The sequence below is a fragment of the Rutidosis leptorrhynchoides genome, chromosome 5, assembly GCF_046630445.1.
Source record: "Rutidosis leptorrhynchoides isolate AG116_Rl617_1_P2 chromosome 5, CSIRO_AGI_Rlap_v1, whole genome shotgun sequence".
NCBI classification, from domain to species: domain Eukaryota; kingdom Viridiplantae; phylum Streptophyta; class Magnoliopsida; order Asterales; family Asteraceae; genus Rutidosis; species Rutidosis leptorrhynchoides.
The window spans coordinates 78356593-78370502 of NC_092337.1; the positions used below are offsets into that span (position 1 = coordinate 78356593).

Consider the following 13910-nt stretch of genomic DNA (forward strand, 5'->3'; position numbering starts at 1 on the left):
ATGATTTGTAACGACCTTTGGGGTCACATACAATTATTAATTGCTTCTACTTAGTGAAGCATACTTTTGATGTAAAACATTCGACGTTGATTATGACGTCACTTTTATTATGTATGCAAACTCTTTTTGAAATCGTATATACTACTTAACCTTGTAATGATCCTGTTGTTGATGGTCCGTACATGATGATTTAGTACGGGGCATCACAACTAGTGTAACTGATGTTAAATGAGCCACATTTCACCACAAAATAAGTCACACTAATATTAAGATAGAAATAGATATTATTATATATATTTTTTATAATTTTTGGATGTTTCATACAGATTCCTTTCACTCTCCTTGTCATGAAGTACAGTAGTAAACCATCATCAAGTGTTAATGCATCAAATCATTTATAGTAGCTAAGTATGGCAATTTACATGTCTAACCATGGTCCATTACCACCCTAAACTATTTCAGCTTAATGCTTCTTAGCATTATAAAGTTATCAATTAACAGCTCAATGTGAAGTTCCAATTAAGCTGTATGTTGTCATTTTAACATTTAACTCCATATTATAATCATACGGATACTCGTTAGAGACGTAAAATTAAGCAAGAAAATATTTTCTGAGCATAACTAACGATTATATTTAGATAGAGTGGTAACAAAGAAGTCAGAGTCACATATAGCAAAAGTGATTTCACAGGGCATCAGTTTTCAGTTTTAAAACGCATGGTATGCATCAACTTAAGTCGCTTTACAGACAGATTTCAACTGAACTATTCACATAAACCTGAGGTTTTTCAAGCACCGCATGTTTTGTTGAAAATAACTGAAGCATAATTGGCAATAGTTGCTTCGGGTGACCGGCGCAGTCGTCCAATAACCGGGTACAGGTCCGATGACCGTAAGAAATGTCTACAAGGTGCGTGTGCGCACATCTTAGCCAATGAAAACAGAGCAATCTTTAAAGGCGACTCGTTAATTGCATCTTTCCTACTCGGGTTGAGAGCAATAACTGAATAATCAGACACCAACTTTAACAAAGCCTGCAAAAACCAAGTAAATTAAGAGATTATTTTACTTATTAAGTCTGCATTAAAGTTAGGGAGTAAAAACATTTTAAGTATCTGTAAAAGGTCAGATGTAGATTCAATATACCTGAATTGCTCCTTTGGAGACGATATCATCACACAGTTTATTGGAGTTGCGAACAAGATTGCTAAGAGCACCAGATGCGTTTGACTTTGTTTTGTCTTCTTCTGCTGAAAGGAGCAAATTTGCAAGTTGGGGTATGCATCTTCTTAGCTCGTCATAAAAGAAGTCATTATGGTAAGCTGCATTACCAATCTACAAAACAAACAAAAAGTCAGACAACTGCTCATTCAACGTACGTGTATAAAGGATGTGGCAAACCAAACTCAAAGTGCTCAATTTGGGTCTAATGGGTCAAACGGGTCGAGTTGTATAGTTTCCGGTTTTTGAGATTCGCATCCCTAAAAATTGGTCCAATGAGTTTTTTTAAAACATATTGGGTCTTATACAAAAGATAAGAAATGGGTCGATCGAGTTCAAATCCACCAAGTTCAACAAATAGAAACAGGTCCAACGGGTCGAGCTGTAAAATTTAGAATTTTAGTTGCACGATGTAATTGTTCAGAATAAAAATAAAAATAATAAAATAATAATTATGATAAAAAAAATATTTAAAACTAAAATTTTATTGAACATTATGGTTCTCAACCCGACACAACCCGTTTAGGTCTCGACCCACTCAGACCCAACCAACCCGTTTGACCCATTTAAATTCTGACCTGTTTCAACCCATGGCCCGTTTCGACCCAAACCCATTTGGGTCTCGACCCAACCCGACCCGTTTTCCAGGCCTAGATGTGTTGCACCAAAACTAGCTAAAAAGGCATCTTACTGCAAAACAGGCAAATTTGCGAGTGCGTTTGTCTCCATCAGAGCATCGATCAACTAATAGGCTGATGATTCTATGTTTTGCCTATAAATGAACGAGAACATATGTCTCAGTTAAATTACTATTTAAAATATAATCTTGTATTCTCATGTAATGATTAGTGTAAACTGAAAAACGTAGATACTTGCCAACAAACTATAAAAATAGGGGCTGTGGCGGCACATATTTCCAATTGCGCTGCACGTTTTGGCACGTACGTTTGGATCTTCATGCGTTAAAAAGCTATGCATCAGGTCTAAAAAATTAGCTCCATGTATGTGCTCATAAAATTTCTGCAATGAAATAATTATAATTACTCATAGTTATCTATTAACAAGGCTATTTAATAGCAAGGTTGGGGAGTACTAGGCCGGGACTTTTTTGAGAGTACTCAAATGTTGACTAAGTTTGACTTTGACCAATTTTGACCAAGTTTTGACTAATTATGACGATCTTCGGAATAATACTGAGTTTTGTCCGAGTTTGACTTTGTTTGACAAGTTTGACCAAATACTTCCCGAGTACTCCCCGAGCTCAAAAACCGAGTACTCGCCGAGTTCTGGAACACTGTTTGATAGATGTACCGAACAAGAACTAACCTTATCCATACGAGCTAAATCTGAAACGATCGAAAGCACATCGAGTGTGACTTCTCTTGGTGACGAACTATCAAGTAACCGTCTCATTAGGATTGGGTTCAAAAGACCACCTTGAATGAGTTGAACAACCAGTGACCGATCACCAGTCATTTTAGCCAAAAAGGCAACAGGTCTTGCAGCATCTTTTAACTCCACATGTTCTAGGCACATGATTATACGGGCAGGAATTCCTACCTTTACAAGCATATAAAAGTTTGATTTTTTTAACAATTAAATGCTAAGTTATGTAAAACTTGCACACTGATATGATTTTTGGCCCAACTACATTACTAAACCATAATACTCCCAAGTTAAACCTTAAAAAGAGCATTGAAGTTTAATATATAAAGAAAAAACTGTTTCGTCGGTTAGAAATAGATGTGGAAGATTTTTTAAATAATTTTTTGGGGGTCAGGCTGAGATGAAAAACATTTTAGTACAAAATATTGAACTTAATATACGTAACTTATGCCTCAAATATAATCACAATTAAATACATTATGTAGTTGAAATACAATTAAAAAGGCTAAATACTGAAAAAATGATATAAATGGTTTTATGCATTATAATATAATTTGGCAAACTCTCGACCCATTAGACATGAAACAGCACCCAAATGGACCCATGCATATATAATGGCTCATACTGCCACTCTTAACAAGTATTGTGTTTAACTAATAACAAGGGACAACCTGAACTACACTTTGGCAAACTATTAACCCATTAGAGACAAAACAGAACCCAAATGGACACACTTTATAAGTAAATGGGTCATACACTCATACTGTCACTCAACAAAAACAAAAAACAAAAATTGTCTAACAAGTATGATGATAACAAGTAACAAGCGACAACCTGAAATAAGTTCAAAAATAAAATGAAATAAAAATAAAAATTTAGAGAATTACATACCTCTGAAAGAATTTGTATATACTTTCCCATACTAGCTTCAACCGCCCTAACCATATCTTTATCATCAGTATAAACCCGCTCACCAGGGGACCCCGCATTTAACAGAAACCCGCTATTTACCGAAACCGCAGTTGCAGCAGACGGAGAATTCGGTACGTTTTGTACCGCCACAAACGGAAAAGCCAAAAGATTAACAACTCCATTAATCGTATCTCTAACTCCATTTTCCCCACCACCGGGCCCACCCCAACGCTTTATAAGCTTAAGATGCACATCAGACATCAAATCAGACACGAGTTTCACATGTTCCTTTCTAAGCAACACCTGGCGAAACGTCGAACTGCCACCTGGCAGGCACTGGCATAATGAAGAAACTGTCCATACAACCCCAACTGGTGATAATCCAATTTGATCTGAATCGTTGTTTCCCAATAAATCGATAAGAGTTTGGGGGATACCACTTGCACATAATTGTTGAATAGCTAACGGGCCGCCCCATTTTAATCTTGAATCTAGTAAACCGACACAACCGTCTCGAAACCCGTGCCAATACGAGAGCTTGTTTTTACTAATTTTATTAATATTATTATTATTATCTCTGTTTTCGTCTGTTGAAATTTTGAGATAATCACAAAGTGTTGCACTTCTAGGGATTAAAGGTACAGCTATTTCAGAAATTGATGTTTCAATGGGAGAACAAGTTTCGAGGGCTAAAATGGAGGCGAGTGCCAGCATGGCAGACATAGAATGAGGTTGAAACGAGTTTTGTATACGATCGTGTAAAGAGTAATGGTGGGCCAGGTCAGAGAGGCGGGACCTTTGTCTATTTGGTGATGATGTAAGCATGAACAATGCAGAGTTTCTTCCAGTTGATTTTAAGGACTGTGCAACTGCAGTTATTACAAGGCATGAATTGCAGACTAGGGCAGACGGGTTTGATATTTTGTTTTTAAGATTGTTTGTGTCGCCTGGTTGTGTGTCTCGGTCGAAAGATGCACATAGGGATAATATTGAAAAGATTTCTGAGATGATTGTGTTATCACCACCTCCACTAACGACTGTGTTAACGGGTAAAGAGCTTGGGAATCCGCATAATACACCAGTAACTAAGGTATTATGCAGACAGCACCTTAAGATTATCTGAAACAAAATAAAACAAAACAAACAAAAAAACTTAACTAGATAACCTGTCATGTAGTGTAATGGTGATGGGTTAATTGGGGTGGACATTTGACTCTTCTACTTATAATTGGGTTGGTTCAGATTATCATATAATTGGGTTGGTTCAGATTATCATTTATCAAACTGGTCAAACAGCATAAACTGGAAAAGGATAAAATTGGGTCAAACAGGGCCAACTTAATGGTACCAAATCCATAAAAGAATTAAACTTTTTGGTCACAATGTGTTACGGGACAACCCAAACCCATACCATTGAACTACTCACTTTGACCCAATACCTGACCCGCCCAGTTTTCCACCTCTAGAAATTTGACATCTGGCAAAAATAATCACCCGAATACCAGAAGAACTGTATTAGATAACCTCTCGTGTAGTGTAATAGTATAGACTTAATCGGGTGGACATATGACTCTTCTACTCATGATTTGGTTGGTTCGGGTTATTATTCTTCTAACTTGTCAAAAGGGTATGATTAAAGGACTAGCGTAGAAGAAAAAAGTTGAAATTGTTCAAATTGGGTCAAACAAGACCTACTTTGTCCGAATTTTAAACAAATTATAATTATAATGTTAATATATTATAAAACTTTCTTCAGACACAGATATTTTAAGAAAGAAATTAACTTTTTGGTCACAAAGTGTTACGGTTACGGGTCAACCCAAACCCATACCATTGAACTACTCACTTTGACCTAATACCTAACCCACATAGTTTTCCACCTCTAGAAGTTTGATATCTGGCAAAACAATAGTTACCTGAATACCAGAAGACCATGCAGCCTCTAACCGCTGTCTAAGACAATAGTATAAAGCAACCTGCACAGGTTTGGATCTAAGAAACGCTCGTGTGACCAATTCAACAATCTTTTCAGAATCAGTCCCAATCAACGGCCCACATTCATCCGCTTTAATGTTAAGCCGGTCCAAGGAATGGGAATACATTGAGGTTAGTGGAAAGACATGTATATTGTCATTTGTCAATTGGATCTCGAATGCATCTATTAATGACCAAATTGCCCTACACGCTTCACAAGCAGCACGTAACAAATTTGACGAACCGGACATCAGACTTGTGCCACAAGTCACTAAGCAAGACAACAAAGTATCTGCTACACCTGCTGTTTTAGCATGATCCAGTATCTCTTTAAGACCATTTATTGCCACCTCAGCATGTTTGGTTGCCAAAGACGCTTTTAGACTTTGTGCTGCACGAGATGCAATTATTGTAATGCATGCAATGGACTCATAGAGAACTCTTCCAGATGCATCTTCAGTGGATTCAGAAACCTACAAAGATAAAAGCTTGAGAAATTAAAAAAATAAAAACATAAAAAAACAAGCAGTTATGTATTAATTTTAGTACAACCTCTTTATAGAGCTCAACAATGGCAACCCATTGCTTGATATATGAATCTCCAAAACCACCACTACAGCTGTCCAACAACTTCTTTACAACTGAGAAGCACTGTACATGAAATGTTATCTTAATTAAATAATTCATACAAGAAAAGCAGTTACTTTAAAACTAATTGCCTTCTCTTAAAAAAGGAGCATTTTTAATAATTATATGTATATGTATGTACTTGCAACTAATTCCAGACCTAGCAATTGCTAACCAACTATTCCCGAAACACAAAACTTGACCAATGAGGAAAGTGGATAACAATTGGTAGCTTTGCAAATTCTAAAAATGTAGTAACATACCTTTACGAGCAAGTCATTATAATTTGGCTTTCTTAGGCGCACAATATTAGCAGTATACCCAATAAGTTCCCAGAAAATTTCATCAAGCACCCCTGTAGAATTAATTGCACCAGCAGCAACCAAATTCGAGAGAATTCTCAGTGATTGGTTGGAAGTAAGAACATCTTGATCCCTGAAAAATATATGGTCAAAAAAACTTCATAAAATAACCGGGCATATATACATATATGTAAAATATTATAGTGCTGCTACACTTGAGTAAAATACTGAAATTTTTTTAAAAAAAGAAAACAAAGCTTTACCTGCATTGTCGATTTTTGAGAGGCAGCAGAATAACTGATAGTGCTTCATTATCTTGGCCAACTAACTTTGCACCCTTAACAGTCCGGGAGTTATTTTCCAGCTTATCCAGTATATGGCAACCTGATGAGACAGGAGAACCTAGCATGCATATTTACTTCAAGCATTATTATTTTAATATTAAATATTATAATCAAACACGAAAAAAACTGCCGAAAATAAAAACAACAATCACAAGCAGCTATATCCAATAATCCAATAAGCAGACACAAAAGAGTACTATATAAAGATGTGTGTACTCAGTTGTAAAAACAAAAACAACAATCACAAGTAGCTATATCCAATACTCATTTAATAAGAGAATATTATATTACTATTCCTATATTGGAGCACCAACATCTCTGGAAATTTGAAAGGTCAGTTTAGACCATCAAATGCAGAAACTTAAATAGTAGATGATAGATGATAAATACAACAAGAAAACATAAAAGGTCATATTATGAACTCGCAGTTTATAAAAAGAAAATATATTTACCTGTTTGTACATTGTCAGTTTCTGTGACCCGTTGAGACTCTGTTTGTCGTGGAGAACACTCAATATCTGAGTGTTGACCCAAAGCTTTGCTATTCTCATCCACACTGACAGGAGAACGGCTTTTACCTGCATGATTGTCTCTTAAATTTACTTAAGCTCATACAGAGTCAGTTAGGTAATCGTGTAATGCTAAATGTGCCTACAAAATACTCCTAATTACAAGCCTAACCAGTCACTGTTGCATATGAATTCCATGTATTTTCTCTCCTAATATTCACCAATCATTATAGCATATGTACCCATAAAAAAGTGGCACACATTTAGGCCTACATATTAGGCTAGTGAAACAAATTCAAGGTAATGTGTACCTTCGGGATTTGCAGAAGTTGTTTGTACATGCTGTCCAACTTTCCAGGTGGCATCACATCTTCTAGATTCAATAGTATTGGCATGAAGCTCCTATTGAACAATAACATACAAAAAAAGTGATTTTGTTTTTAAAAAATGTCATAAAAAAGAAAAAATTATAATATTAAATAAGCCATTAAAGATATTGATTACCCTAGCCTCAATATCTTCGGTGGTTTCGGCAACAAATGGATGGTCCAAGAGTTTAGGCCACGATAGCCTATTATGAGGATCCTGTTCCCAAAATTTTGACAAAAAACATTTTGTAAAATCTTAAGAAAAATAACATAACATACAAAATAAAAGTATTAAAGAAATTGGTGGTTATACCTTATTTAGCAAACCCCTAAGGAAGCTTTTGAAATTTGAGCTCATGTTTTCTGGGTATTTAACAGCATCCTGATAGTAACATAAAGATGAATTTAAACATCACTTGATTGTTTTTCACGATGCAATTGTATAAAGAACACATACCTTGATGATGTGTCGGATGAGTGCATACACTGAATTAGTGTAAAATGGAGGTTGGCCGACAAATAATTCGTACCTGAATAATCATCAAATGAACTCAACCTAAAAATACTGAATAAAATTCAACAATTATAGTTCTAGACAGAACATTTACAAAAATTAATCAGTTCATCACGCTTTTCACTTAATAGTTCAAATACTATTCACCACACTTATATTTTATAAAAGTGAATGCTTCTTCAAAAAATAGCATGTAATTGAGAAGTATAAACTTACAATATGATCCCAGTGGACCACAGATCAACAGTATGGTTGTAAGGTTGTTCTCGTACCAGTTCTGGAGCCATATACAAAGGAGTACCTGAAATAGAATAAAAAAAATGTATTAGTGATTGAAAGAGACTTACAAAGGTTAATAGATAGTCTAGTAGAATTAAAATAGTTGGTGTGTTATTAAGCTAGATATACCTTTTATTGACCGTAGAACAACTGTATTTGTTGACATTGCTCGTGCAAATCCAAAATCACATAGCTGTTCCATATGAAAACAACAATCAATTCTGGCTAGTTAGTTAAGATATTCTACAGTTCCTCTTTAACATATAAATGCATGTGAGGAACCACATTCAAGAACTTAAAAACAAAAATGACATGAACAATATATATGTTCTTTCATAAACGATCTTATGTACAAGTTACTAAACTAGCCAAATGCTTTCCATAGCTAATTAGGTGCACACTAAACCTATCAACCGATACATTCAGTTTTAGCCATATAAAAAATCTTTCTAATCCAAAAAATACAAAATGCCAAAGTCACTCATAATGGATTTTACAACAAATAGTGTGAGAAAACTAGTAGAATAAAATTTGCATAATTAGTCTGTCTTTTAGTGATTTGGAGGGTCTAGGATAAAAAAAAAGCCCATGACAAAGAACCTAACTTGTAGTAGAAGATATTTCTGGCTTTTCAAAAAAAAAAAAAAGTAGAAGATATTTCTTGGTACACATTGAATTTATAATAATAAGTTTTGTATATAAATTTGTGTTACCAAACAAATCATTGCTGAGTTTTATACCGACTAACCTTAACAACACCCCCAGCACAAATCAAAATGTTTTGGGGCTTCATGTCACGGTGAATGATACGGTTGGAATGTAAATAATGCAACGCTCTGACCTGAATATTTCGAAAGGTGTAACAAGATGTAACAATGTGAAATATTCAACTAGAAAAATATATAAATCATAAATCAATCTTAACAAAAGAAATGAAAAGATTAGTTAATGAAAGTACCAACTGCTTTGCAATCTTTTGCACTTCATCTTCAGGAAGGCATTTATCGTCTTCAAGAATCTCAAATAATTCACCCTGAATGAATATATATTCAAGGAATAAGAAGTAAAATCTTGCAACCAGTTCTTATAGTGACACAAAGCTTTATTGATTATACATTACGTCAATAAAAATATGTATAAAGTGATTTATGAAGGGTTATGAAAAGGAGAACAAAATAAGTTACTTGGGCGAATTCAGTGACAACACAAAACTCCTGTGGGCTTTCAAAAGAATCGAGCATCTGAATAATATTCGGATGTTTCAGCTTTCTTAATATCTACAAAAAGTAGCACCATCTTAAAAAATGTTACACTAACAAAAAAGGTGTACAAAGTAAATTATACATAAAGCGATTAACATTCAGACCTCAATTTCCTGTCTAAGATTTTGGATGTCCTTTTCTGTTTTACCGTGCTTGAGTATAAATTTCATCGCTACAGTCTAAAACAAATTGACAAACAACAAATCAATACAGATATATCAAACGTAACCAAAATACAGAAACCTTATAATAATAGATGTATAACCATGAACTCATGAAACTGCATATACAGATATACCTGGCCTGTGAACTTTCTTCTTCCTTTGTATACTTTACCAAAAGATCCTTCCCCTACAAGCTCTATCACATGATAATTCTCTGCTCCCATTTCAAGATCCTTGAATTTTAAAGTTAACAATAATTATGAAATTTGTAAATTCATAACTGACAAAACACCAATTCATTACATCTTTGCTAAATGAAATTGTATTAGTATGCATCAACACACAATCCAAATAAGTAAGCAACGAAAGCTATAGAGTGAATTTATTATTAATCTTCAAAATTAGGTAAACCTAAACATCTCTTACAGATGCACTCTATCAAACTTATGAGTACCGGAGTACGTTCAGTCTTTGATCTAGTTATAACTTGCAGTCAAGTGCATATAATTGTGACAACCAGCAAGGCTCCATCATAATTGCATATTTAACAAGCACAAAACAATTAGGGTTTAGGCCGAAGCTGGAAATCAAACCACCTTGACTTAAGTCCATCTTACAAACCAAAATCAACTGCCTAAAACATTAACGATCATACCAAAGATACTGATCCTAAATAGATACCATGCTAAAAGGTAAAAACATCAATTATACAGAGTATTGTTATAAATTAATAAAAACATTGACGAAATTGCATATCCTAGTTCAAAATAACAAATCAACTAGTCTAATTGAAAAAGTATGAGTGTTTGGAAGTCAATTACTGCTAATTGGGGATTTAGGGTTTCAAAAGTTTGATAGCAACCAAATTAAAAAAACTTAGTGAACAAACTTACCACGAGGATCCAACAATTTGAAGTTCACAGGCGAATGAGATGTGGAACGTGAAGAAGAAGAAGAAGAAGAAGAAGAAGAAGAAGAAGAAGAAGAAGAAGAAGATGATGAAATGGTGTTTAAAGTTTTTTTGTTGTTGAAATTAGGGCAAAATATAAAATAATCGATTGAATTTGAAAATGATTCTTTTCCCGCTCGTTATATTGCACAAAAAGTGGACACAGGTTGCCTTTAGGGACTACCGTGAATTATTGGTTTTATAGTTTTCTTTTATTTTACTTTTATAATTTATAATAGCGATAGCGATTGGGATCACCCGAAGGGGACTAAACCACCCGTTGTGATCATCTTTCGTTTCGACTATGCCGATGCAGCGATAATAAACCCGCCCTCATCGCTGCCCGGGAGGAAGCCTTGAAACCGATCCAAGGGCACGGCCACCTGTTGGAAGCTTCGACGAGCCCAACACACCCACTATAGAGGACCTAGGTTATACTCACTCACTAGACCAACACTTTGATGTTGGTTAGCCTTTAATTTTATAAATCCTTAGTGCACAATAATATTTAGGCGACAGTGTCGACCATATATAATTCAGGTGGTATAACCGACCATATATCACTTAGGCGGCAGAGCCGACCATATAATAAAAATAACACAAGTGCACTAAGAACTCAAACACGAACTAAGGCTTAACCGGAAAACTTAACAAATAACACTTTTATTAATACAAAGAAACAATTACAATATTATGGACTCAACTCACACTCTTACTTCTTCACAACTTCTACTTCTAACTCTTCTTCACTTCTTACTTCTTCTCTACTTCATACTTCACTTACTCACACCTTATACAAATGAACTACTCATCACCCATATTTATACTATCCCATGGAACATTCTAGAAACTAGATATTTCCATGAATAAATATCTAGATATTTTCTACACATACAAATATTTAGATTTTTCCTATCAAATATTTCTAGATTTTTCCTACCATATTCTAAATTCTAGATATCTTCTTATACATATTAATATCTAGATATTTTACATATATACATCTACTAATACCAAATTTGCATTGTATTTTAACACTCCCCCTCAATGCAAATTTTCTTCCAACGATGTCTTGCAGACCATTCCAAGTGCTTCTCTGAATTTTGTAAACTTCGATTTACTTAGGCTCTTGGTGAATATATCTGCAACCTGTTCATCTGTCTTTGTTGGCATCATCTTGATTTTCCCTTCAAGGACCTTCTCGCGAACATAATGATAGTGCACTTCTATATGTTTTGTTCTTGCATGAAAGGCTGAATTCTCTGCTAGTCGTATAGCTGATAGGTTATCGCAAAGAAGATTTACTTGATAATCTGTTGATTGATGAAGATCTTCCATTAGTTGCTTCAACCACATAATTTCTTGTGTTGCTGATGATGCCGATCGATATTCTGCTTCAGTGCTTGACAAGGATACTGTTGGTTGTCTCTTACTGCACCATAATATTACTCCCGATCCAAGACTAAACATGTATCCAGTTGTTGACCGTCCTGTATCATAGTCTCCAGCATAATCAGCGTCACAATATCCAGTCACCCGACATTCTTTTGTTCTCTTATACAAAATGCCAAAGTTAATAGTACCTTTAATATACCTTAAGATGCGTCGTACAACATCAAGGTGAGGCTTCTTCGGATTGCTCATGTATCGACTAACCACTCCAACTGCATAAGATATGTCTGGCCGGCTTAGTGTGAGATAAATAAGACTTCCGACCAACTTTCGATACATGGTAACATCTTGAAGACTTTTTCCTTCATCTGCTCGTAGTTTTGTATTCGGATCCATCGGAGTTGAGATAGGTTTGCAATTAAGCATTTCATACTTTTGTAAAAGATCTCGCGCATATTTCTGTTGTCCCATAAATAATCCTTCTCTTTTTTGCTCTATTTCGAGTCCAAGAAAATGTTTGAGTTCTCCAAGCTCATTCATATGAAATTTGATAGACAGATTCTCTCTTGTTCTTTGGATCTCCTCATAATGATTTCCCGTAATGATTAAGTCATCCACATATACTAGCACTATGGCTAATTTTCCTTGATCTTGTTTCACAAATAAACTAGAATCTGAAAGAGCAACTTTGAAATCACTTTGTACCAAGAACTCGCCAACCTTCCTACCAAGCTCTTGGAGTCTGCTTCAAGCCGTATAGTGCTTTCTTTAATTTGCAGACATGGTCAGGATGGAACTTGTTCTCAAAGCCTCTTGGTTGCTCCATATAAATGTCTTTGTCAAGTTCTCCATGTAAGAAAGCGTTCTTGACATCCATCTGCCACAGCTTCCAAGATTTGCTAGCGGCTAAAGCTAGTAGAGCTCGAATTGTTGTGATCTTCGCCACTGGACTAAACGTTTCTTCATAATCCAGCCCATATTGTTTAGAAAAACCTCTAGCAACAAGTCGAGCTTTATACCTTTCAATGGAGCTATCTGATCGAGTCTTCACCTTGTAAACTCATTTACAAGATATTGGTTTTACATCTTTTGGCTTTGGAACTAAACTCCATGTCTGGTTTTCTTTTAGTGCATTAATTTCTTCTTCCATTGCTTTCTGCCATTCTCGACTTTGCGCTGCTTCTTCATAAGTAGAAGGCTCAACAGGTATTGATTCATCCACATGAGCAGCATTGGCATACCTTGGATTAGGTTGTCTCGGCCTTGTTGATCTCCTTAATTCTTGTGTATGCTCCTTGACTTCCTTTTGGCTTGGACGAACCTCCTCGGATATAGATTGATGTACCCCTGTTTTCCATAGACTCGGTTCCTTAGAGTGCGACCATCTCCTTCTTTAATTGAATCTGATATGTGCTCTTTACGTTCTTCTTTTTCTTCTTGAACTTCTTCTAATCCATGAGATTCTGGAAGCTCTATCTTTTGAGGTGACCACCACGAAGAAGCTTCATCAAATACCACATTTCTTGAAGTATGGCACTTTCCAGTATTTGGATCACAGCATCTCCATCCTTTTCTTAATTCATCATAACCGACAAAAATGCACCGAATTGCCTTCTTATCAAATTTGCTTCTTAGATAATCTGGCACGAAGACGTAGCATACACATCCAAAAACTTTGAGATGGTTGACTGTTGGCTTGATCTTCCA

At 35.3% G+C, this 13910-nt stretch overlaps 1 protein-coding gene across 1 annotated transcript; it reads right to left on the minus strand.

Moving 5' to 3' along the window:
- Positions 1 to 689: 689 nt before the first annotated feature.
- LOC139847857 (serine/threonine-protein kinase TIO) lies at positions 690 to 10090 on the minus strand. Its single transcript, XM_071837586.1, has 22 exons — positions 9997 to 10090; positions 9803 to 9877; positions 9621 to 9713; positions 9395 to 9469; positions 9185 to 9277; positions 8566 to 8629; positions 8374 to 8458; positions 8101 to 8173; positions 7957 to 8025; positions 7780 to 7860; positions 7587 to 7677; positions 7219 to 7344; positions 6686 to 6824; positions 6384 to 6555; positions 6046 to 6144; positions 5436 to 5966; positions 3499 to 4638; positions 2548 to 2781; positions 2098 to 2241; positions 1913 to 1993; positions 1147 to 1335; positions 690 to 1034 (listed from the first exon to the last, which is right to left on the minus strand). Exons 1-22 carry the CDS (start codon positions 10084 to 10086, stop codon positions 789 to 791), a joined length of 3990 nt encoding a protein of 1329 aa, XP_071693687.1. The 5' UTR covers positions 10087 to 10090; the 3' UTR covers positions 690 to 788.
- Between the last annotated feature and the right edge of the window lie 3820 nt (positions 10091 to 13910).